The 26,600-nt window shown below is 40.8% G+C and overlaps 1 protein-coding gene across 2 annotated transcripts in view; it reads right to left on the reverse strand.

Annotated features, from left to right (window-relative positions):
- Positions 1-21,419, reverse strand: part of LOC115169501 (uncharacterized) — a 32,617-nt gene extending 11,198 nt beyond the window's left edge. The window contains exons 1-25 of one of the 2 annotated variants that reach the window (XM_029725180.1): positions 21,301-21,419; positions 15,225-15,282; positions 14,838-14,867; positions 11,071-11,157; positions 10,838-10,897; positions 10,664-10,735; positions 10,431-10,496; positions 10,208-10,303; positions 10,012-10,083; positions 9,885-9,893; positions 9,508-9,576; positions 9,341-9,418; positions 8,784-8,852; positions 8,600-8,671; positions 8,392-8,448; positions 8,233-8,304; positions 7,928-7,996; positions 7,733-7,804; positions 7,563-7,631; positions 7,349-7,420; positions 7,194-7,262; positions 7,004-7,078; positions 6,689-6,760; positions 6,529-6,597; positions 6,380-6,448 (exon numbers count right to left, since the gene is read on the reverse strand). In XM_029725180.1, coding sequence (XP_029581040.1) covers positions 6,380-6,448; positions 6,529-6,597; positions 6,689-6,760; positions 7,004-7,078; positions 7,194-7,262; positions 7,349-7,420; positions 7,563-7,631; positions 7,733-7,804; positions 7,928-7,996; positions 8,233-8,304; positions 8,392-8,448; positions 8,600-8,671; positions 8,784-8,852; positions 9,341-9,418; positions 9,508-9,576; positions 9,885-9,893; positions 10,012-10,083; positions 10,208-10,303; positions 10,431-10,496; positions 10,664-10,735; positions 10,838-10,897; positions 11,071-11,157; positions 14,838-14,867; positions 15,225-15,282; positions 21,301-21,401 — 1,704 coding nt within the window. In that variant the 5' untranslated portion in view covers positions 21,402-21,419. The remainder of the gene's footprint in view (positions 1-6,379; positions 6,449-6,528; positions 6,598-6,688; positions 6,761-7,003; positions 7,079-7,193; positions 7,263-7,348; positions 7,421-7,562; positions 7,632-7,732; positions 7,805-7,927; positions 7,997-8,232; positions 8,305-8,391; positions 8,449-8,599; positions 8,672-8,783; positions 8,853-9,340; positions 9,419-9,507; positions 9,577-9,884; positions 9,894-10,011; positions 10,084-10,207; positions 10,304-10,430; positions 10,497-10,663; positions 10,736-10,837; positions 10,898-11,070; positions 11,158-14,837; positions 14,868-15,224; positions 15,283-21,300) is intronic. The other variant, XM_029725181.1, reaches the window with a different exon arrangement.
- Between the last annotated feature and the right edge of the window lie 5,181 nt (positions 21,420-26,600).

The following is a 26,600-nucleotide window of genomic DNA, read 5'->3' on the forward strand; positions in this document are numbered from 1 at the left end:
TGAGCTCAATTTCAAGTCTCATAGCAAAGTGTCTGAATACTTATGTAAATAAGGTATCTGCTTTTTTATTTGCAAATATTTCTAAAAACCTGTTTTCACTTTGTCATTATGGGGTATTGTGTGTAGATTGAGGATCTTTTTTTTCATCCATTTTAGAATATTGCTATAGCGTAACAAAATGTGTAAAAAGTGAAGGGATCTGAATACTTTCCGAATGCACTGTAAATAAGGAGGATAGGTTGCTGCTGCTGGTCAGTCTGTGAGACAGGCACGCTGCCTTTGACTGGTGAGGGAAAGGTGTTCTTGAGCCTACTGCCTGAGGTTCAGAGAAACAGGCATTTTCTAATTATGTAGCCTACTAGAAACCACTTGTTTCAAAGTTTGTAATACTACCAAAGTTGTCTTTGAACTCACAAAATTGAGCCCAATATAACCACTACCAATTATCACTAGTTTTGAGAAATACTGTTCACACTTGAGATACACATCTCATCACCTTGCAATAGAAACTTTCTCCATTTGAAAAATATCATTTTCTATATAATTTTTGTGAATTTACCATGTTAAATATGACTGTACTTCTTTATTTGTTACAAGTTAGCTCACATAATTAAGGGAGAGAGAGAGAGAGAGAGAGAGAGAGAAGCTATTGCTCCATTTCCCTTACAAGCATTACACAACTTTTTCCCCCTTCACAAACCATGGCCTCTGAGGATCGGACCAAAGCATAATAAAATTAGGAATTGAGTAATACTGTGTAGTGTAAAGCCATAGAAAGCCAGTAGCTTTTGTGGGAAACTTATTTCCAATCCATCAAATTCATCATGGTATATTATTGAGGTGGTCAAATTGGCCTATCTGTCTATATCTATTCAGGCGAGTGTATTTATCTCCTGTATAGCATATTCATTATCTCTCAGTTTTTGTCCATTACAGCACCATCCCCATGTTCATCTTCCTCCGTGTGTTTGAATAAAGTTCCTGTATGTATTAACTCTTGAGCAACTTTATTACCCTCTAACCGGGGGCGGTGTCATAAACCAGTAAAATACGTAGAGCCGGGTCGCTCTCTTTCAGCTCTCCTTACAATTTTTATGTTTGCGCCGCACCCGATCCTATAGCTGTACAAAAAAATAAGCAATCTGTTCGCTAGCTCACCCAACCTTTGTTGATTGACAGTTTGCTGGTCCAGTCATTGGGCAGAGTGTGCGTTTCACTATCCTTGTGCATGTTTTTTTTGCAAGGCCTGATGGTGCGGCTACTGTCTTTGGCTTCGTGGAGAGTAATCCAGAGACTCTGTGCCATAGAATGAGTGACAAAACATGACAAAACCTGGCCAGATCATTTCAAGTCATCAGTCTCAAGTCAAAGTCGAGTCCCAAGTCCAAGTGAAGTCTCAAATGAATTTATTTTCAATCAAGTCGAGCCTCAATTCATCAAATTTGTGACTCGAGTCAGACTCCACAACTCTGCCTATGTGTATCCAACAAAACAAAAGGAGCTGATCGTGGACTTTAGGAAAGAGCAGAGGGAGCACGCCCCTATCCACATCGACGGGACCGCAGTGGAGAAGGTGGAAAGCTTCAAGTTCCTCGGCGTACACATCAATAATGATCTGAAATGGTCCATCCACACAGACAGTGTGGTGAAGAAGGTGCAACAGCACCTCTTCAACCTCAGGAGGCTGAGAATTTGGCTTGGTCCCTAAAACCCTCAAACTTTTACAGATGCACAATTAAGAGCATCCTGTCGGGCTGTATCACCGCATGGTACGACAACTGCACCGCCCACAACCGAAGGGCTCTCCAGAGGATGGTGCGGTCTGCCCAACGCATCACCGGGGGCAAACTAGCTGCCCTCCAGGACATCTACAGCATCCGATGTCACAGGAAGGCCAAGAAGATCATCAAGAACATCAACCACCCAAGCCACTGCCTGTTTACCCCGCTACCATCCAGAGGGCGAGGTCAGTAAAAGTGCCTCTCTGACATTGCTCAATCTAATATTTATATATTTCTTAATTCCATTATTTTACTTTTAGATTTGTGTGTATTATTGTGAATTGTTAGGTACTACAGCACTGTTGGGAGCTAGGAACTCAAGCATTTTGCTACACCCGCAATAACATTTGCTAAATATGATGAGAGGAAACAATGTGCTGGACCATGTGTACATAAACATCCGTGATGCATATAAAACCATCCCCCAGCCCCACTTCGGCCAATCAGATCACGTCACTCTGTTCCTACTCCCTGCCTACAAGCAGAAACTCAAGAGGCAGCCACTAACACAGAGAATAGTGAGGGCCTGGACAGAGGAGGTAGACTCAATGCTGCAGGAGTGTTTTGAGAATACTGATTGGAATATGTTCAAAGATTCATCCAACCAGAACTCATCCATCGACACTGACGAATACACATGTCAGTCACAGGCTTCATTAGGTAATGTGTTGATGATGTTGTACCCACCATAACAATCCGGACATACCCCAACAAAAATTCCTGGCCATGTCCTCAGAAGCCCCATTTATACTTGGTTCTAACATACGTCCTTTGTTCTGATCTTCTCCACATTTAGATTGTGCCCACATTTTTGGACAAGTGTAGACGATAAAAAGACTCATTGTGATCTGATTGTGATCAGATCTTTCTACCCACCTCCAGAGGTAGTCAGACACGCATTGTATTTGGATATCTTTGAAGTGTAGACAGATCTGGACAGTGAAACGATTTAAATCATCATTATCCTGCCCTCTAAAATCATGGACAGGTGATGCCATTGACTTAAGGCATCAATGTCTTAAAATAAATATTATTTTTGAAAGAATACCTGTCAAACAATTGGCATACAGGCAGGGACCAGGATATTTGGTCACAATAATGACACAGTGGACAGATAAGAGACATATTTTACTGACGTCTAGATGTGATGTGCACGATGATGTGGATAAGATGAGGACAAAGGAAGCATGTTAGCACCAGGTATAGAGTGTTCGCTGATCAGACATCTGTCCTTGTCCCAGGCTGTAGTCCCTACCTGCTTCAAGGAGACCATCATCATTCCAGCGCCCAGGAAAACCAAGGACACATTGTAGGGCAGCACCCAAAGTGACTCTTCCTATCAACTGTATGCAATCATTTCCTGTGTTGTCTTAGGAATTCAGCATTCTCTGTATTATCTCTCCAACCCCCCATTGTGTCACCTCTGAGATACAGAGTTTACATCATGTAGGTCTGATATCTGATTGGAGGTGAACTTTACAGTAATACCATTGGTCAACAACTCCGTTTTTGAATCTAAATAGCTTAGATGCTTATAAAAGTTTTTTTTTTTTAATCCTGAACTGCTGTGGTGAGACTTTCTATTTTTTTCTCTCTCCACCCCATGGACTTTTGGGGCATGGTCGTTCCGACTATGCTTAGACCATGCTTAGAATAATGTATTGTAATGCTTGTTAATGCCTTGTAACTTATGCTACAATACACTTGTATTTAGAATTCTGTTCTCAGACATTTCTTCATTGCGTATTACTGTAACTCAACCCTATAGTCTCTTGCACATTGCTAATCTTTATGCAGTCAGATAAACATTTGAATAGGCCAATTGCTTAGTATATCTCTCCAACTCCCCATTGTGTCACCTCTGAGATACAGAGGTTACATCATGTAGGTCTGATATCTGATTGGAGGTGAACTTTACAGTAATACTATTGGTCAACAACTCCGTTTTTGAATCTAAATAGCTTAGATGCTTATAAAAGGTTCTTTTTTACGAGTCGCATGTGATGTATATATCATATACTGTATATTCATATATCAAATATTACTGCCCACTACAGTAAATGGTGGCCCATTTATGTTATGAGTCATAAACATTTTAATAGTATAATTGCTTAGTCTTATTACGAGTCGATTGTGAGGCATTTATAATATCATATATACACACATGTCAAATATTACTGCCCACTACAACATGCCCAAATGACTGTCGCCCCGTCGCACTCACCCCTGTCATCATGAAGTGCGTCGAGAGGCTGGTCATTGCCCACATCAATGCCAGCATGCCAGCCACACTGGATCCACTCCAATTTGCCTACTGCTCCAACAGAGCCACGGAAGATGGCATTTCCATCGCCATTCACACATCCCTAACACATCTGGACAAGAGGAACACCTATGTGAGAATGCTGTTCATTGACTACAGCATTCAAACACTATTGTTCCCTCCAAGCTCATCACCAAGCTCAGAGCCCTGGGCCAGGACACTACCCTCTGCAGCTGGATCCTGGACTTCCTGACAGGCAGACCTCAGGCTGTGAGGATTGGCAACAACACCTTCTTCACACTGACTCTTAACACAGGGGCCCCCCAGTGGTGTGTCCTCAGCCCTTGTTTTTACACGACACCAACTCCATCAAGTTTTCTGACGACACCACCATTGTAGGCCTGATAACCAAAAACGATGAGTCAGTCTATAGGGAGGAGGTAGGTGAACTGGCATTGTTGTGCCAGGACAACAACGTCTCCCTCAATGTCAGCAAAACAAAGGAGTTGATGGTTGACTTCCAGAAGCAGAGGAGGGAACACGCCCCAATCCACATCAATGGGACTGCAGTAGAGAGTCAGTAGTTTTATGATCCTCTGCATCCACATCACCGAGGACTTGACATGGATCAACAACATCACCACACTTGTCAAGAGGGCGCGACAACGTGTCTACTTCCTAAGGCGGCTGAATAAATTCGGCATGCCACACCAGGTCCTCCCAAATAGTACCGCTGCACCATCGAGAGCGTCCTGACCGGTTGCATCACGGCCTGGTACTCCATCCACGATGGAATTGTGCATCCCTGTATTATACATATGCTAAAATGTTTATTATGATCTATTGAGCCATTTACTTCATGTTCATAATCGTATCTTTTCTTATTTCTTATTGTTGTAGCATTGTCGAGAAGGAACCTGCAAGTACCATGTGTATCCTATTTGAGGAGTTTCTCCCATTCTTTTCTGCAGAGCTCCCGAGTGGCGCAGCTGTTTAAGGCACTGCATCTCAGTGCTAGAGGCGTCACTACAGACCTGATTCAATTCCAGGCTGTATCACAACCAGCCGTGATTGGGAGTCCCATAGAGTGTTGCACAAATGGCCCAGCGTCGTCCGGGTTAGGGCTTCGCCGGGGTACGCCATTCTTAACTGGCTTGCCTAGTTAAATAAAGGTTAAATAAATAAATACAATTAAATATCTCTCAAGCTCTGTCAGGTTGGATGGGGAGTGTTGCTGCACAGCTATGTTCAGGTTTCTCCAGAGATGTTCAATCGGGTTCACCTTTCCTTAAATCCTGACTAGTCTCCTAATGCCTGCAACTGAAAAACATCCCCACAGCATGATGCTGGCACCACCATTCTTCACCGTAGGGATGGTGCCAGGTTTCCTCCAGACGTAACGCTTGGCATTCAGACCAAAGATTTCAATCTTGGTTTCATCAGACCAGAGAATCTTGTTTCTCATGGTCTGAGAGACCTTTATGTGTATTTTTGGTAAAGTCGAAGCGGGCTGTCATGTGCCTTTTACTGAGGAGTGGCTTCCATCTGGATAGTCTACCATAAAGGCCTGAGTGGTGGAGTGCTGCAGAGATTGTTGTCCTTCTGGAAGGTTCTCCTATCTCCCCATAGGAACTCTGTAGTTCTGTCTGAGTGACCATCGGGTTATTGGTCACCTCCCTGACCAAGGTCCTTCTCCCCTGATTGCTCAGTTTGGCTGGGCGACCAGCTCTAGGAAGAGTCTTGGTAGTTCCAAATTTTGTCCATTTAAGAATGATGGAGGCCACTGTGTTCTTGAGGATCTTCAATGCTGCAGAAATGTTTTGGTACCCTTCCCCAAATCTGTGCCTCGACACAATCCTGTCTCGGAGCTCTACGGACAATTCCTTCAACCTCATGGCTTGGTTTTTGCTCTGACATGCACTGTCAACTGTGGAACCTTATATAGAGGTGTGTGCCTTTCCAAATCATGTCCAATCATTTGAATTTACCACAGGTGGACTCCAATCAAGTTGTAGAAACATCTCAAAGGTGATCAATGGAAACAGGATGCACCTGAGCTCAATTTCAAGTCTCATAGCAAAGGGTCTGAATACTTACGTAAATAAGGTATCTGTTTTTTATTTTGAATACATTTGCAAAAATGTCTAAAAGCCTGTTTTCGCTTTGTCATTACGGGGTATTGTGTGTAAATTGATGACGATTAATAAAAAATAAAAAAAACTATTTTAGAATAAAGCTGTAACGTAACAAAACGTGGAAAAAGGGAAGGGGTCTGAATACTTTCCGAATGCACTGTATATACCATAGAAATTATTCTTAGGACTAACATGTTTACCTCTTCTGCTTGCGAGGCTTCAGCTTTTTTAGGAGCCTTTTTGAACATTCCACTGAATATACCTTTACCCTGAAACACACAGACGCAGTTTAGAAAGAGCAACTGAAATCATGTCACCTGGAGATCAAGTTAGCTGAGTTCAGTCTTACCTTAGAGTTGTTGTTGTCAGAGAGACTGTCATTACTGGCTGAGAGCTCACTGTGTAATGACCGCTTGTCCTATGAGACAATCGAGTGTTACTATAACACTCACCGAAAGTTATAAATATGACCGACTAGTCATGGTCAAATTAAGAGCTAATGTCGTTACCTCTTCTGGTTGACAGCCTTCATCGGCAGGTTTAGGAGATTTATGGAACATTCCACTGAATTTACTTCTCTCCTGAAACACACAGCGATAAATGATAGTGGGAACATCCTGCTACAGGTAGCTGGACCTCTATTCACCTTAATAGTGTTGTTGTCAGAGAGACTATCGTTACTGGCTGAGAGCCTACTGTGTAATGATGTCCTATGAGGCAATGAAGTGTTACTATAACAATTAACAACGGTTAATAATAGACTTATAAATATCATTAGTCGTGGTCAAATTAAAAGCCAATATGGTCATCTCTAGATACCTTACCTCTTCTTGTTGAGAGCCTTCATCGGCAGGAATAGGAGATTTCTTGAACATTCCACTGAATAAACTTCCTTTCTCCTGAAATACAAAAAGACAGTTTAGATTGGAATGATTTTTTGTTGTTACTGTGTTGACATATGTTATCTGGATACATAGTGTGGTCTGAAGACAATACTCCACCAAACCGCCTCACCTTGGTGTTGTTGGTATCAGCAAGGCTGTTGTTGCTGACTGAGAGCTCACTGCATGTTGCAAGATTGTCCTGGAACAGAACACAGTACTGTAGTTAGAAAATTAACAAACTCTTACAAGTAAGTAACTAAAGCAAACAGACATGTTAGATCTCACCTGCACAGGTGTTTCATCTCCAGATGCTTTGGGGGTCTTTTTAAGGATTCCACTGAATAGACCCTTTTTTTCCTGATAGAAGACGGTGTCATTTGAATTGCCATTTTAATAAGTATACAAATGTGTGTTACTTATGTCATGTTCATAATTGTTATAATCTTTCCAGTGACTCAAGTGGTTTTCTCGAATTCTAAATGCAGTAAGTATGACTCACCCTACTTTTGGTGTTCTCAGACAGACTGTCATTGCTGGCTGAGAGCTCGTAACGTGTAGAGAGGTTTTCCTGGAACAGAAAACAGTAGAGCACTTAGCAAATGATCAGACGCTTACTATAAGTAACTGAAGCAAACAGACACGTTGGTCACCAGATGAACTTAGACTCACTTGTGCAGGTGTTCCATCTGCAGAAGCTTTCGTTTTTCTCTTGAGGATTCCACTAAACATCCCTTCTTTCTCCTGACAGAAGAAGACTGTCATTTCAATTGATCGAAAATCACTTGTATTCTCATGTTCATAATGATCTTTCTGTGCAGGTAACCCAAGTGGTTTCAAAGTCTAAATGCAGTAACTCTGCCTCACCTTAGAGTTGCTGTTGTCAGCCAGACTGTCATTGCTGGCTGAGAGCTCACCCTGTAATGACCGTTTGTCCTGAGACATAACAGGGAAGAGTTACTTAAACAACAGTGCTCCAATTTAAGATAGCCCTTCTAGTTTAGTTAATTTGTTTTGTACACACATTGTTGTTTTGGACTCACAAGTGTGTTGTAATGTGAGCAGACTCCGCTTACGTAACTAGCTAAAAGTAGTGTGTTCGCATAGCATAAACTGAACAAATAGAAAATGTAAGACTGGTCCAAGCCAAACACTTGACTTCGCTATATTACCTCAGGTTGAGAAGCATCAGCAGCAGGTTTGGGAGATTTTATGAACATTCCACTGAATGTGCCTCCTTTCTCCTGAAACCCAATCGTTTCCAAGAAACAATGGAAGCTATTTGTGAAGAACACTTCAGCAGATGTAAAGAACTGTCAAACCTTACTCACTTTACTGTTGTTTTTAGAAAGACTGTCATTGCTGTCTGAATGTTCACCGTGTAATGCCTGGTTGAGAAACAGATCAAGATACATGTTCAGCCAGTCAGAATGCATAATAACATTTGCTATGGGGTAATTTTTTTTATACAAGTCAGCATATTAATAAGTAGGTCGGAAATAATATTTTGAGTCACGTGTTAATCTCCAGAACGCTCACCTCTGCAAGTGTGCCCTCTCGAGGAGCTCTGGGGGATTTTTTGAGGATTCCACTGAAAAGTCCTCCTTTTGCCTAATGGCATCAGAACATAATCCGGTTGTCAACTATTTATATGATAATATCCATAATACTTTAGTCATAACCCTCTTACTGAGCACATTAATAGTTCTCAACTCTGCCTCACCTTAGAGCTGTTGTTGTCAGAGAGACTGTCATTGCTGGCTGAGAGCTCACTGTGTAGTGACTGCTGGTCCTGTATGACAATGACAGGCAACACAAAGAGGAAATGATGTTATGCTCTGATGAAGGCGATCCATGCAGAAACGTAAGTCTATTGTTTGTTTGTCCCGTCAATAAATCTATTAGATTTATGCAAAAACTGAGTGATCCTTTTCCTTTATTCTCCTGGATCTCCAGTTGAAGTGTCCTGGGGTAAGGAATGTTTTTTGGATTTTCAAATCCCTCAGTTGAGCACCTGATTCCCTTTTTTTGTTTAAGCTGGGCTGAAGAGAGTTAGGGTGTACTTTCTTTCATCAAATTATGTTACCTGCACAGTGACAATACGTGAACAATTGAATTATTCATCTGTTCGCTTTACAGTTCATTGATATTAAATCAAGTTCAATGGCAACATAAAATTGCCATTAACAGTTTTAGTGTTGTGATTGTAGATTTGTCAAGAGACCAGAAATCTTATACATCATATTTACAACAGGTAAATAGTATACCGTATTACTTTACCTCTTCTGCTTGAGGTGGTTCTTCCACAGGTTTGGACGACTTCTTGAACATTCCACTGAAGATCTCCCTTCCCTTCTCCTGGAACACACAGAGGGACCGTTTACACAGAACACCACCATATCAGCGGGATCAAATTAGCAGAGTTTAACTTCCTTAAACCAGCTTACTTTGATGTTGTTGTTGTCAGAGAGACTGTTGTTGCTGGCTAAAAGCTCACTGTGAACTGAGAGATTGTCCTGGAACAAAAAATGTGCATTCCAGTACAAAAAAAGATTAGTGCACAATTGGGCATCTACATATGCTACACACGTGTGCAGGTGTCCCTTCTCCAGCAGTTTTCGTTTTTTTTTGAGGATTCCACTGAACAACCCCCCCTTCTCCAGAACAATAGAGGAGATACATGAATACAGTTAGACTTATTTGCATATTTCAGGATGAGAAAATAACCAGGCTTGAAGTTTTTTTTTTTGTATCATCCTATCATGATACATACATGAGTGCTTTCAGCTGTCTGTTCTTGTTTGTCATTGGGATCACTACTTACTGTACTGACCTAGGACCAATGAAAACAATGATACCTTGTAAGCACTTCAAAATCATAGTTGTAGTAGAGCACCCAAACAGCGAAGTTAACAACAGATAAACAAGAGTCGAAAATAAGAAAATGTTACCGTCAGTGAAGGAGAAGAGAGTTTGTCTTTAGTTGCCTTCCGGAACATTCCTCCCATCAGTCCTCCTTTGTCCTGAAAGAGTGATATGTTGAAAAACTTCCACTATTTAATAGCAAACTTTGTCTCTCATTGTTTCTCTAATACAATCGCATATGTTTAGTAGTCTATAGATATCGCTCTCCTCTCTCTCACACACTTGTTTGGCCTGACTCAGCCTCTTCTTGGTGTTCTCAGAGGACTGCTCCTTTTCTGGGGTGGGCTCTTCAGGCTTCTCGTTATCTGACATGTAGCTCTGAGAGAGAAGAGAAGCTATAAGATCAATCATAAGGAAAACATAGGTGATTGGTGCGCAAACTAACTGACAGGTGTTTCTGCATACACCACTACTAAGATAGTCAGACACATCTCTGTCCACTCACTGTAAAGATAGGGGTTGGCTCTTTTTGTAATTTCTGAAACATTCCACCAAGACCCCCAAATTTGTCCTAAAAAAAGATATCCATGATAAAGAGAGTGAAGCATTTGTATTCAACCTTTATTTATACAGGATATTCTAATTGAGATCAAATGTATTTTACAAGAGAGTCCTGTAGAAAACTTTTATACTATGACACATTTCTCTTCAATGAAACCAGAACCACCGAACACATACCCGCTTTAAGTCGGTCTCATCTTCTCGGGGGTCAGAGGCCTTAATCGGTGAAATGTCCATTTCTGTTGAGCCCTGATGAAGAGACAGTGGTTTGAGACTAAAGGCCTGAGAAGGTTCAAACTAAGGCAGAGGAACATGACATGTCATTGTCAAAATCTTTTCGTGTGCATGTACCTTTATGTGCTCTGCCTGTGTCCTCTTGCAACTGCTGTTTCTGGCCATAACATTTGGTTCCTGATATTACCCGGGTACCCATGAGGAAAAATATACAATTTCAATTAGATATGAAACATTGAGATTTACTGGCCATGTCTCTCTATGGAACCTCTCTGTCAGTACAAGTTTATGCCAGCAGTGTGTAAGGGATGCAGTAGTGTGGTGGTTATGGTGGGAGCAGATAGGCCTACCTTTGCAGTGGGTCTAACTCTGGATGGAACCACTGGAGTTCTGGCTTGTTTCCCTCTAGTCTCTGTCTGGATCAAGTTCCTGTTGGCCTGACGGACAAAAATAGTCCCTCTTTTATTTTCAGCTGAATTGTATACCTGACCCAACTGATTTGAACACTCACAGACAAATTATTTTTCTGTCAGGTCAAAAACTTTATATATCTTTGCTAAATGAAATATAATATTTATGAAATATAACCAGGAGGTAGACACATCCCACATAAATCAATGTCTGAATTCAAGCAGTGGTGCCTTAAGATGCGGGAGGATGATTCTTTTTTATATTACAGCATATTCGATGACTGTCATTCATATTCCATTCACCCAGCTCAATGAAACATGGATATGTTTAGGCTACTTACTAGTGATGCACCATTATGACATTTTTGGCTGTTACCGATATCCGATATTTTCCTTGCCAAATAAAACGATACCGATAACCGATATAACATTGTTTTTGTGACCTTTTAAGCATTCTAGTACAGTTAAATAGTTAACACACACACACGAACACAGCGGTCTAAGGCACTGCATCTCAGGCTGTGATTGGGAGTCCAATAGGGCGGTGCACAATTGGCCCAGCGTCGTCCGGATTTGGGCGGGGTAGGCCGTCATTGTAAATAAGAATTTGACTTGCCTAGTTAAATAAACGTTACACACACACACACACACACACCACTGACCAAAAACGTATTTTGTAGGCATTTACGTATGTTCCCATTACCAGTAAAACATAATCAAAACCTACGTCTTTCACTTACTTGCTGTGCTGTTTTCTTGTTCATTTGTTCAATTTCACTCTCAACAACGATTTCTATGGTATGCCGTTTGGGTCTTTGCGTGTCAAAAAAATATACTATTTAACACTATTTGACTTGTCAAATAAGTTTGTTGACCAATCAGGACCTGAATATGAACGCACGTCACATAATAATGTAACGCGTTCATACATTTTTTACGTAGTTATTACACATTGATTAAACTATCACTCGTATTTACGCGTTCATACATTTTTTTTACGTAGTTATTACACATTGATTAAACTATCACTCGTATTTCATGCCACAACGATTCATCGATACGTCAAGTTGTCTCGCGCACCTACAGTGCTGGTCATAAAAAAAGCTAGCTAGCTCATGGATGCAATGTTCTTCCCCAAAAACACAGCAAAACGACATAATCTGTTTCAGTAGCTATAGCTAGGTGTCATCGTCTAAAATAACCCTAATTTATACGACAGTTCTTATTTGATTAATAGTGGTCGGACCCATCTATGTGAGACTAGCCACAATAGTGGGCTTTGCGGTTAGCCTTGAAAATAAAAGTATTGCAAAATTCTACTATTTGTATTTATTTGCATACTGTCAATGACATAAATTGTATTTTGAAGGCAAACCGCAAATTCCACTAGTGTGCCATAATCCTGTCTGGTTGAGCCTCACTAGCCAGATGAAGCTAGCTGGCTGTTTATAACGTTAGCTTTGGGCAACAGGGATAAGTAGCTGGCTAGTTATTTTCATGAACTGAAATTCAATTTCAATAAGCGAACAACAAGTGGCAACCTAGCTAATACGTACTCACAAGGATTCCTAAATCATTGCTAAGAATAATGAAAATGACTGCTGTTTCTGGTCATTCTCTTCAGGCTGGTTGTATTGGTGCTAACTAGGTACCAAACTAAAGCTAGCTACCCCAGAAGTTGCGGTAGAACAAATGATTGTTACCAACGTGGTATTGTAAACATCGTTCGTGGCCGGTGTTTGCTGACTTTTTTTGTACAACTTTGACAGTGCTTCTGTATCTTTTTTTTTTTACACACAAAGACCCAAACTGCGTCCCAAAGTATGTATGGCGTGAAGCAGACATTGTGCAAAGCGGTATTGAATGTGTCAGTCTTGCATGCATCTAGCTGATCTAGGGCGTAATCATTAGTCCAACAGTTGCAAACGAGTTTCTACTGGACACATTCAGGTACGTTTATCCCCTTTCGTTCCGTTTTTCAACAGAATCGGAGGAATGAATACACCCTGATCACAAGCAAAATCAGTTCACTTTCATAGCAGCCAGATTGTTGTATAATTCCTTCTCGCATCTATGCTAAGTGGTTGTTCTACTGGATATTATAGGTGAATGCACCAATTTGTAAGTCGCTCTGGATAAGAGCGTCTGCTAAATGACTTAAATGTAAATGTAAATGTATGCGCTCTCCTCAACTTTTCCCTTCGCTTGTGGAGTTCAGTGCACAAAACATCTGCTGTCTGTGACCAAGTGAAAAACCCTTTCCAAGCCAAACCGTCATATCATAAACACTAAACGCTACATACAACCTACATCGTTGTCATTGTCATTAGCTAATTTCAAGTCAACAACATAGCTACTAGAACTAATGGGTTAGTAAACCAGCTACAATCAGGCAGTACAGTGTACAGTTAGCAAGCAGTTTAGCAGTTGCACTGGCAGGCTCCGGTGGCAATAAATTAATGAAACCAAAAGCTTACTGTAATATTCATATGTGAATACATACTGAATTATAATTGGATGCATTTTACCGCCGTATCCTACTGTTCAGTGATTGGTTAAGACCACCCAGACGGTTAGGGCATCGTCAGTTGATCGTGGTTGGAGATAGGCGAACATGCAGTTGTAGCTAGTTAATAAAGAGTTATGTTAAGAAACATCCTGTAGTTCTGCGTTTTATTATTTGTACAAAGCGTACAAAACAAGACACTTACCTTGACTTGGAAGAGTTCCAGTGTTGGATATCCATAGCCAGCTAGATAAATAGCATCTCTCTGTTAGAACCAGGTGTTTGAGTAGTCTAAACTAGCTAGCTAACGTTAGCTGCATTTGCTAGCTAAATAAGAGAAAGTGAAAATGTAAAAAGATATTTGTCACATCCTGACCATAGTAAGATGTTAATTTCTATGGTAGAGTAGGTCAGGGCGTGACAGGGGGTGTTTTGTGTTGTTCTATGTTTTGTATATCTATGTTTAGGTTCTAGTTTTTCTATTTCTATGTTTTTTGGGGGGGATGATCTCCAATTAGAGGCAGCTGGTCCTCGTTGTCTCTAATTGGAGATCATACTTAAGTAGGGGTTTTTCCCACCTGTGGTTGTGGGTAGTTGTCTTCTGTTTAGTTTTCTGTACCTGACAGAACTGTGTGCTTTTGTCTTCTCTTTGTTATTTTTTCTTTAGTGGTTTGAGTTAAAATAAATATTTATCATGAGCAATCAACATGCTGCGCTTTGGTCCCCTCTCTACGACAGCCGTTACAATATTAAATATAGCTAGCTCTCTCGCTTCTCCTTTATTTTTGAAGAAATACATTTGTTCAAAACTGTTCAACTATTGTCTTTCTCTCTCTTTGAGTTAACTACTCACCACATTTTATGCACTGCAGCGCCAGCTAGCTGTAGTTTATGCTTTTAGTACTAGATCCTTTCATTGGGTGGACAACATGTCAGTTCATGCTGCAAGAGCTCTGATAGGTTGGAGGACTTAACTCAAGTGTAAATATATGGAAGGGATGAGAACCATGAGCCTCCTTGGTTTTGTATTGAAGTCAATGTACCCAGAGGAGGACAAAAACGAGCTGTCCTCCGCCTACACCATGGTGCTACCCTACAGCAGGGTTTCTCATACAGAACAGAAGTTTAAAACATGACATTACATAACTCAGGAGGAAGGTGAGTCCTCTGTAATCCAAAGCTTTTAAATATTATAGTATACCTCCTTTGCAGGCTTCGGTGGAGGTAAAGGCTGTGAAGAGAGGGACGTGACGAGAGAGGAGATACGAGTTAGTGTATTCAACTATGCGGTATTGACAGTAGGCCTATGTTCAGCTTAATGTTCTTTCTTGGTTTATTCATCTGAAAATGGTGTTTATAGAACGATGTCTTCAGTGTTCATTTTGTTTTGTAACGAGTCTCGTAATGTATTCAAGTAGAGTTTTGATGTGGTGGTTTGTGTTATAGGGTCAGATAGGTTATTATAATCTTAGTTGGCCTACAGTCGGTCTAAAAAACAACACATAAACAATGTTTTTTTAAGAAGAAGAAGTGTTTTAGAAGTGTTGTATAAGAGATATGTTGTTTTGCTGTAGCAGTATGCTCTCACCTGTTTCTGTTGATTTCTTTTCACATCTGGCTTCACCATGCACTGCTCCATCCTGCCTCTGGGAAACCACAGTGATATGCTTGTAAAATTGTACAGGGCAAGCAGCAAGAATGTCAGTCCAAAAAGGAAAGGGAGGGGAATAGGATCCGCTTAAGACGCTCAGATCTCACAACAGACAACTGAACCAAGATCATTATCTTGTCGTTCAATCCAAAAACAGTGTCTACAAATGCCAATTTAGTTCAGAGGAAACCCACGGAGACCACTTCTTCCCTAAAAGTAGCAGAAGTTTTAAAATTACAGCGACTGTTGAAACTATACAAAATACAGACTGTGGCTGCACAAAGTGGCATAACGTCTCGATATGGAGACAATTCAAAGAGAAATCATGCTCTGAACCCCAATTCCTGTCTCCTACTGTATATGAAATGCAACATGTAAAGTGTTGGTCCCATGTTTCATGATCTGAAATAAAAGATCCCTTACATTTTCCATACGCACAAAAAGCTTCATTCTCTCAATTTTGGCACATGTTTGTTTACATCCCTGTTAGTGAGTATTTCTCCTTTGCCAAGATAATTCATCTACCTGACAGGTGTGGCATATCAAGAAGCTGATTAAACATACTTAGCATTACAAGGGTGCACCTTGTGCTGGGGACAATAAAAGGCCACTCTAAAATGTGCAGTTTTGTGCCACAGATGTCTCAAGTTTTGAGGGAGTGTGCAATTGGCATGCTGACTGCAGGAATGTCCACCAGAGCTGTTGCCAGATAATTTAATGTTCATTTCTCTACCATAAGCCACCTCCAACGTCATTTTAGAGAATTTGGCAGTACATCCAACTGGCCTCACAAGCTCAGACCATGTGTAACCACGCCAGCCCAGGACCTCCACATCCGGCTTCTTCACCTGCGGGATCGTCTGAAGAAAAACTACTTCTGATTGGCTGGGCCTGGCTCCCAGTGGGTGTGGGTGGGCCTGGCTCCTGAGTAGGTGGGCCTATGACCCCCCATGGATGTGCCCCTGCCCAGTCATGTGAAATCCATAAATTAGGGCCTAATGAATTTTATTCCATTGACTGATTTACTTCTATGAACTGTAACTCAGTAACATCTTTGAAATTAATGCATGTTGCATTTATATTTTTGTTCAGTGTGTCTATATATACAGTATAGCCATCTGTTAATTGAAATGCATTCCAGGTGACTACCTCATGAAGCTGGTTGAGAGAATGCCAAGAGCGTGCAAAGCTGTCATCAAGGCTGGCTACTTTGAAGAATCTCAAATAAAAAATATATTTTGATTTGTTTAACACTTTTTTGATAACTACATGATTCCATATGTGTTATTTTAAAGTTTTGATGTCTTCACTATTATTCTACAATGTAGAAAATAGTCAAAATAAAGAAAACCCCTTGAATGATTAGGTGTGTCCAAACTTTTGACTGGTACTGTGTATATAAATATATATATATAAATATATATATATATATAAATAATTTTTTTTATATATATATAAATATATATATATATAAATAATTTTTTTTTATATATATATATATATATATATATATATATATATATATATATACTGCTCAAAAAAATAAAGGGAACACTTAAACAACACAATGTAACTCCGAGTCAATCACACTTCTGTGAAATCAAACTGTCCACTTAGGAAGCAACACTGATTGACAATAAATTTCACATGCTGTTGTGCAAATGGAATAGACAACAGGTGGAAATTATAGGCAATTAGCAAGACACCCCCAATAAAGGAGTGGTTCTGCAGGTGGGGACCACAGACCACTTCTCAGTTCCTATGCTTCCTGGCTGATGTTTTGGTCACTTTTGAATGCTGGCGGTGCTTTCACTCTAGTGGTAGCATGAGACGGAGTCTACAACCCACACAAGTGGCTCAGGTAGTGCAGCTCATCCAGGATGGCAAATCAATGCGAGCTGTGGCAAGAAGGTTTGCTGTGTCTGTCAGCGCAGTGTCCAGAGCATGGAGGCGCTACCAGGAGACAGGCCAGTACATCAGGAGATGTGGAGGAGGCCGTAGGAGGGCAACAACCCAGCAGCAGGACCGCTACCTCCGCCTTTGTGCAAGGAGGAGCAGGAGGAGCACTGCCAGAGCCCTGCAAAATGACCTCCAGCAGGCCACAAATGTGCATGTGTCTGCTCAAACGATCAGAATCAGACTCCATGAGGGTGGTATGAGGGCCCGACGTCCACAGGTGGGGGTTGTGCTTACAGCCCAACACCGTGCAGGACGTTTGGCATTTGCCAGAGAACACCAAGATTGGCAAATTCGCCACTGGCGCCCTGTGCTCTTCACAGATGAAATCAGGTTCACACTGAGCATGTGACAGACGTGACAAAGTCTGGAGACGCCGTGGAGAACGTTCTGCTGCCTGCAACATCCTCCAGCATGACCGGTTTGGCGGTGGGTCAGTCATGGTGTGGGGTGGCATTTCTTTGGGGGGCCGCACAGCCCTCCATGTGCTCGCCAGAGGTAGCCTGACTGCCATTAGGTACCGAGATGAGATCCTCAGACCCCTTGTGAGACCATATGCTGGTGCGGTTGGCCCTGGGTTCCTCCTAATGCAAGACAATGCTAGACCTCATGTGGCTGGAGTGTGTCAGCAGTTCCTGCAAGAGGAAGGCATTGATGCTATGGACTGGCCCGCCCGTTCCCCAGACCTGAATCCAATTGAGCACATCTGGGACATCATGTCTCGCTCCATCCACCATGCCACGTTGCACCACAGACTGTCCAGGAGTTGGCGGATGCTTTAGTCCAGGTCTGGGAGGAGATCCCTCAGGAGACCATCCCCCACCTCATCAAGAGCATGCCCAGGCGTTGTAGGGAGGTTATACAGGCACGTGGAGGCCACACACACTACTGAGCCTCATTTTGACTTTTTTTAAGGACATTACATCAAAGTTGGATCAGCCTGTAGTGTGGTTTTCCACTTTAATTTTGAGTGTGACTCCAAATCCAGACCTGATTTTGTTGTCAGCCCATTCAACTATGTAAAGAAAAAAGTATTTAATAAGATTATTTCATTCATTCAGATCTAGGATGTGTTATTTTAGTGTTCCCTTTATTTTTTTGAGCAGTATATATACACACACTACTGTTCAAAAGTTTGGGGTCACTTAGAAATGTCCTTGTTTTCCATGAAAACATACATGAAATGAGTTGCAAAATGAATAGGAAATATAGTCAAGACGTTGACAATGTTATAAATAATACTTTTTTATTGAAATAATAATTGTGTCCTTCAAACTTTGCTTTCGTCAAAGAATCCTCAATTTGCAGCAATTACAGCCTTGCAGACCTTTGGCATTCTAGTTGTCAATTTGTTGAGGTAATCTGAAGAGATTTCACCTCATGCTTCATGAAGCACCTGCCACAAGTTGGATTGGCTTGATGGGCACTTCTTACGTACCATACAGTGAAGCTGCTCCCACAACAGCTCAATAGAGTTGAGATCCGGTGACTGTGCTGGCCACTCCATTATAGACAGAATACCAGCTGACTGCTTCTTCCCTAAATAGTTATTGCATAGTTTGGAGCTGTGCTTCGGGTCGTTGTCCTGTTGTAGGAGAAAATTGGCTCCAATTAAGTGCCGTCCACTGTGTATGGCATGCATTGCAAAATTGAGTGATAGCCTTCCTTCTTCAAAATCCCTTTTACCCTGTACAAATCTCCCACTTTACCACCACCAAAGCACCCCCAGACCATCACATTGCCTCCACCATGCTTGACAAATGGCATCAAGCACTCTTCCAGCATCTTATCATTTTTTCTGCGTCTCACGAATGTTCTTCTTTGTGATCTGAACACCTCAAACTTAGATTTGTCTGTCAATAACACTTTTCCAATCTTCCTCTGTCCATTGTCTGTTCTTTTCTTTTTATTGGCCAGTCTGAGATATGGCTTTTTCTTTGCAACTCTGCCTAGAAGGCCAACATCTTGGAGTAGCCTCTTCACTGTTGAGACTGGTGTTTTGCGGGTACGATTTAATGGAGCTGTCAGTTGAGGGCCACCGTATTCCAGAACTGCAACCTACCTGGAGTGTTCAGAAGTACAAGGTGTCAAGTGCTCAGAGACATGGCCAAGTCAAGAAGACTGAAACAAGACCACCACTGAATAAGATTCACAAGTTGAAGCGTCAAGATTGGGCAAAGAAATACCTGAAGACAGATTTTTCAAAGGTTTTATGGACAGATGAAATGAAAGTGACTCTTGATGGACCAAATGGATGGCCCCGTTGCTGGATCAGTAATGGACACAGAGCACCACTTTGAGTCAGGTGCCAGCAAGGGGAAGGAGGGGTACTGGTATGGGCTGCTATCATTGAGGATGAGGTAGTTGGACCTTTTCGGGTTGAAGATGGACTGAAACTCAACTCCCAAACCTACTGCCAGTTTCTGGAAGATTCTTTCGTCAAACAGTGGTACAGGAAGAAGTCCTCAGCATTCTAGAAGGCCATGATCTTTATGCAGGACAATGCTCCATCACATGCATCCAAGTACTCCACTGCTTGGCTAGCCAGCAAGGGCCTCAAAGATGCCTGAATAATGACCTGGCCCCCTTCCTCTCCTGACTTAAATCCTATTGAGAACTTGTGGGCCCTTCTCAAACATGAGATTTACAGTGATGGAAGACAATATACCTTTTTGAACAGCATTTGGGAGGCTGTGGTTGCTGCTTCAGCGAAAATTGATCGTGAACAGATCAAGAAACTGACAGACTCCATGGATGGAAGGCTAATGGCAGTTATTGAAAATAAGGGTGGCTATATTGGTCACTGAATATTTTTGAAAGGCCAAAAATGTTATATAATTGTCATTTTGTGTTACTTATCTGTTACACTTACTCTAAAAATTGAGAATAAACAAGTGAGTTGAGAGAAATTATTTTTGTAATTTAGTTGCCTAATAATTCTGCACACTAATAGTTGCCTAATAATTGTGCACACTTATATATTTCCCTGAGAAAGACAAAACTCACTTTTCCTTTGTTAAACATTCAGGTTTGAGGTTCAATAACATTTTGGATTGACTGAGAGCATTGTGTTTGTTCAACAATAAAATTAATCCCGAGGAATACAATTTGCCTAATAATTGTGCACGCCGTGTATATATATATATATATATATATATATATATATATATATATATTATATCTCAGTGGGAGGCAACTCCCAGAATTTCAGCATCACTCATCTTTTTCAAGAGCTCATACCAACAGCACCTGCCTACCAGCCAGGCACATCTGTATTGTGTTAAGTCATTCCAACCCACGGCAACAAGCAACACATTCTTATAATAAAACACCTTGTCAAATAGCCTAATCTAGCTATGAAAAACAAGCCAGTCCTTTGCAAAATACTATAGCGTATTTGCAGTGGTTGAAAAAATACTAAATTGTCATACTTAAATAAAAGTAAAGATATCTTAATAGAAAATGACTCAAGTAGAAGTGAGTCACCCAGTAAAATACCAGCCTACTTGAGTAAAAGTATCTGGTTTTAAATGTACTTAAGTACAGTGGTCGAAAAAGTACTCAATTTTCACACCTGTGTAAAAGTTTCAAGTTAAAGTAAATGCTATACATCACATTACTTATATTAATTAAGCAAACCAGCCAGTATGATTTCATTTATCTTTTCTTTTTTTACAGACAGACGGAGGGGCAAACTCTAACATTCAGCCATAATTTACAAACTCAGTATTTGTGTTTAATCATTCCGGGAAGAGGGATTCCGCCATATCAGAGGAAGTGGGGATGACAACACGTTATCTTGGTAGGTGTGTGAATTAGACCATATTGCTGTCCTGCCTGAGCATTCGAAATGTAACATGTAGGTTTGGGTGTCAGGGAAACGGTATTGGAGTAAAATGTACATACTTAGGAATGCAGTGGAGTAAAAGTAAACGTTGTATATAATATAAATAGTAAAGTACAGTTACCCCAAAAAACTACTTAAGTAGTACTTTAAGGTATTTATACTTAAGTACTTTACACCACTGCACATTTGATTATTTTAGAAGTGACTTACAGACAGGAAAGGGTCCCTATCCAGTGAAGAGGGATCCCAGTCCACAACTTGTCAAAACGCTTTCTTTGTTGTTCCTCTCTGGTGATGAGGGTGTGAGACATGAAACTCACCTTTTTGTCTTTCTTACCTCAGTGCCTTGCGAACCCAATTCACCTGGGAATGGGTTGGGCTGGCTGCTGCAACATGAAGTCAGGGGTAGACGTAACGTAGTAAATGCAAATCTGTAACCCTCCATTTAGTATTATAGATTGCGTTTCATATGGTGGCTATTCAGTTGTGGAAGTCCATCAACCATGTCATATGATATATTACCAATTACAATTCATATAATATGTTATGAATTACAATTCATATAATATGTTACGAATTACAATTCATATAATATGTTCCGAATTTGCATTATGAGACACAGGAGGCTGGTGGCACCTTCTTTTGGGAGGACGGACTTGTGGTTGTGGAATAAGTGGAATTGAATCAAATACATCAAACACATGGGTTCCATGTGTTTGATGCCATTCCATTTGCTCCATTCCAGACATTATTATGAGCCATCCTCCCCTCAGCCAAATTCTCTAAAATGACGTTGGAGGCCATTTATGGTAGACAAATGAACATACAATTCTCTGGCAACAGCTCTGGTGGACATTCCTGCAGTCAGCATGCCAATTGCATGCTGCCTCAAAACTTGAGACATCTGCGACATTGTATTTTGTGACAAAACTGCACATTTTATAGTGGCCTTTTATTGTCCCCAGCACAAGGTGCACCTGTGTAATGATCATGCTGTTTAATCAGCTTCTTGATATGCCACACCTGTCAGGTGGATGGATTATCTTGGCAAAGGAAAAATGCTCACTAACAGGGATGTGCATATGGAAAATATCTGGGATCTTTTATTTCAGCTCATGAGACGTAGGACCAACACTTTACATGTTGCGTTTTTATTTTTGTTCAGTATATTTATCACTGTTGTGCTATTGCTGTCAATATTCCATTCCATTCCTTTGCACTGTTTATAACCATGTTATTACATGTATAGTTATCCTGTTGTATTTATTGCATCCATATATATTCATTATCTCCCATTCTCTGTACCTTTCAGACCATTTCCATATCCATACCCCTGTTTGGCAATAACGTGTGAGGTTGCCTTATTCCTCTGACCGGTAAAGGTTTTCAGTGGGTCACAGACAAGTAAAATAGGAGAGTATTCCTTCACTGTAACCATACCAAATGTAACATATCATACTAATTATTGTCACATTTACATTTACTATATAACGTGTAGTCTATGAGACCAGGCTGGGGAATGGGGCGTGGTTACCAGGTCACCTGAGGACAAGTGTAACAGAGGAGCTAGGTTTCCTATGTGACTCTGACTCATAACTGGAGTTTCACTGTCTGCCATCTAAACAATGGATTATGTCTTAAAAATACATTGGCAATAAGAAAGGTCTTATCAGGAATAAATAAATGAGATTTTAATAGACAAGATTAAAAGCTCAAGTGTAAATTAACAGCAGTTGAAACATCCTGCTCACTTTTCCTGGCTAGATTCAAGGGCTGGGAATAGTTGGTACCAAGATGAGAGACCATCTGGGAAAATGGAAATCAAATGGTAGTATTGTGGGCAAACCAGTGAGCCCATACATTGCCTTCGGAAAGTATTCAGACCCCTTGACTTTTTCCACATTTTGTGATCCTTATTCTAAAATGGATTAAAAATAAAAGTCCTCAGCAATCTATAGACTATACCACATCAATGAGGAAGCGAAAACAGGTTTTTAAAAATTGTTGCAAATTTATAAAAGATCAAAAACTAAAACACCTTATTTACATATGTATTCAGACCCTTTGCTATGAGACTCGAAATTGAGCTCAGGTGCATCCTGTTTCCATTGATCATCCTGTTTCTGCAACTTGATTGGAGTCCACCTGTGGTAAATTCACTTGATTGGACATGATTTGGAAAGGCACACACCTGTCTTTATAAGGTCCCACAGGAATTGTCTGTAGAGCTGCGAGACAGGATTGTGTCGAGGCACAGATCTGGAGAAGGGTACCAAAGCATTTCTGCAGCATTGAAGGTCCTCAACAACACAGTGGCCTCCATCATTCTTAAATGGAAGAAGTTTGGAACCACCAAGACTCTCCCTAGAGCTGGCCGCACGGCAATCAGGGGAGAAGAGCCTTGGTCAGGGAGGTGATCAAGAACCCTATGGTCACACTGACAGAGCTCTAGCATTCCTCTGTGGAGATGGGAGAACCTTCCAGAAGGACAACCATCTCCGCAGCACTCCACCAATCAGGCCTCTGTAAAAGGCACAACAGCCATCTTGGAGTTTGTCAAAAGGCACCTAAAGAATCTCAGACCATGAGAAACAAGATTCTCTGGTGTGATGAAACCAAGATTGAACTCTTTGGCCTGAATGTCAATCATCACGTCTGGAGGAAACCTGGCACCATACCGACGGTGAAGCATGGTGGTGGCATCATCATGCTGTGGGGATGTTTTTCAGCGACAGGGACTGGGAGACTAGTCAGGATCAAGGCAAAGATGAACGGAGCTAAGTACATCAGAGATCCTTGTTGAAAACCTGCTTGATGGAAACCTACTCCAGAGTGCTCAGGACCTCAGACTGGGGCGAAAGTTTACCTTCCAACAGGACAACAACCCTAAACCCCCAGCCAAGACAACGCAGGAGTGGCTTCGGGACAAGTCTCTGAATGTCCTTGAATGGCCCAGCCAGAGCCCCCAATGCTCCCCATCCAACCTGACAGAGCTTGAGAGGATCTGAGAGAAGAATGGGAGAAACTCGCCAAATACAGGTGTGCCAAGCATGTAGCGTCATAGCCAAGAAGACTCTAGGCTGTAATCGCTGCCAAAGGTGCTTTAACAAAGTACCGAGTAAAGGGTCTGAATACTTATTTAAATGTGATATTTCAACATTTAAAAAAAAAAGGAATGTTTTTGCTTTGTCATTATGGGGAATTGTGTGTGTATTGATGAAGAAAAACGATGTTATCAATTTTAGAATAAGACTGTAATCTAACAAAATGTGGAAAAAGTCAAGGCATCTGAATGCTTTCCCGAAGGCACTGTAGTCCAGTAGTGTCCAGGTCAGTGGTGATGAGGATGCTGCCATAGAAACTTTGCTGTACTTATGATCCTATGTTCTGTTAAACATAGGTCTGTGGACTAGAGGTCGACCGATTATGATTTTAACGCCGATACCGGTAATTGGAGGACCAAAAAAAGCTGATACCGATTAATCTGCCTATTTTTATATATATATATATATATATATATATATATATATATATATATATATATATATATATATATATATATATATATATTTGTAATAAGGACAATTACAACAATACTGAATGAACAATGAACACTTATTTTAACTTAATATAATACATGAATAAAATCTATTTAGTCTCAAATAAATAATGAAACATGCTCAATTTGGTTTAAATAGTGCAAAAGCACAGTGTTGGAGAAGAAAGTAAAAGTGCAATATGTGCCATGTAAAAAAGCTAACGTTTAAGTTCCTTGCTCAGAACATATGAAAGCCGGTGGTTCAATATTCCCAGTTCTTCAATATTCCCAGTTAAGATGTTTTAGGTTGTAGTTAAAATAGGAATTATGACTTGTCGACTATTTCTCTCTATACCATTTGTATTTCATATACCTTTGACTATTGGATGTTCTAATAGTCACTTTAGTATTTCCAGCCTAATTTCAGGAGTTGATAGGCTTGAAGTCATAAACAGCGCTGTGACTCAAGCATTGCTAAGAGCTGCTGGCAAACGCAGTAAAGTTTGAATGAATGCTTACGAGCCTGCTGCTGCCTACCATCGCTCAGTCAGACTGCTCTATCAAATATATCATAGACTTAATTATAATATAATAAACCACAGAAATATGAGCCTTTGGTCAAAAATATGGTCAAATCCGTAAACTATAATTTCGAGAAACAAAACGTTTATTCTTTCAGTGAAATACGGAACCTTTCTGTATTTTATCGAGCAGGTGGCAACCCTAAGTCTAAATATTGCTGTTATATTGCACAACCTTCAATGTTACAGAAGTCGGAAGTTTACATACACCTTAGCCAAATACATTTAAACTCAGTTTTTCACAATTCCTGACATGTAATCCTAGTAAAAATTCCCAGTCTTAGGTCAGTTAGGATCACCACTTTATTTTAAGAATGTGAAATGTCAGAATAATAGTTATAATAGAGAATTATTTATTTCAGCTTTTATTTCTTTCATCACATTCCCACTGGGTCAGAAGTCTACATACACTCAATTAGTATTTGGTAGCATTGCCTTTCAATTGTTTAACTTGGGTCAAACGTTTCGGGTAGCCTTCCACAAGCTTCCCACAATAAGTTGGGTGAATTTTGGCCCATTCCTCCTGACAGAGCTGGTGTAACTGAGTCCGGTTTGTAGGCCTCCTTGCTTGCACATGCTTCTTCAGTTCTGCCCATACATTTTCTATAGGATTGAAGTCAGGGCTTTGTGATGGCCACTCCAATACCTTGACTTTGTTGTCCTTAAGCCATTTTGCCACAACTTTGGATGTATGCTTGGGGTCATTGTCCATTTGAAAGACCCATTTGTGAGCAAGTTTTAACTTCCTGACTGATGTCTTGAAATGTTGCTTCAATATATCCACATATTTTCCTACTTCATGATGCCATCTATTTTGTGAAGTGCACCAGTCCCTCCTGCAGCAAAGCACCCCAACAACATGATACTGCCACCCCCGTGCTTTATGGTTGGGATGGTGTGCTTGGGCTTGCAAGCCTCCACCCTTTTTCCTCCAAACATAACGATGGTCATTATGGCCAAACAGTTCTATATTTGTTTCATCAGACCAGAGGACATTTCTCCAAAAAGTACGATCTTTGTCCCCATGTGCAGTTGCAAACCGTAGTCTGGCTTTTTTATGGCGGTTTTGGAGCAGTGGCTTCTTCCTTGCTGAGCGGCCTTTCAGGTTATGTTGATATAGGACTCTTTACTGTGGATATAGATACTTTTGTACCTGTTTCCTCCAGCATCTTCACAAGATCCTTTGCTGTTGTTCTGGTATTGATTTGCACTTTTCGCACCAAAGTCTAGGAGACAGAACGCGTCTCCTTACTGAGCAGTATGACGGCTGCGTGGTCCCATGGTGTTTATACTTGCGTACTATTGTTTGTACAGATGAACGTGGTACCTTCAGGCGTTTGGAAATTGCTCCCAAGGATGAACCAGACTTGTGGAGGTATACAATTTTTTTC

Source organism: Salmo trutta, chromosome 31, assembly GCF_901001165.1.
Source record: "Salmo trutta chromosome 31, fSalTru1.1, whole genome shotgun sequence".
Classification (NCBI taxonomy): Eukaryota; Metazoa; Chordata; class Actinopteri; order Salmoniformes; family Salmonidae; genus Salmo; species Salmo trutta.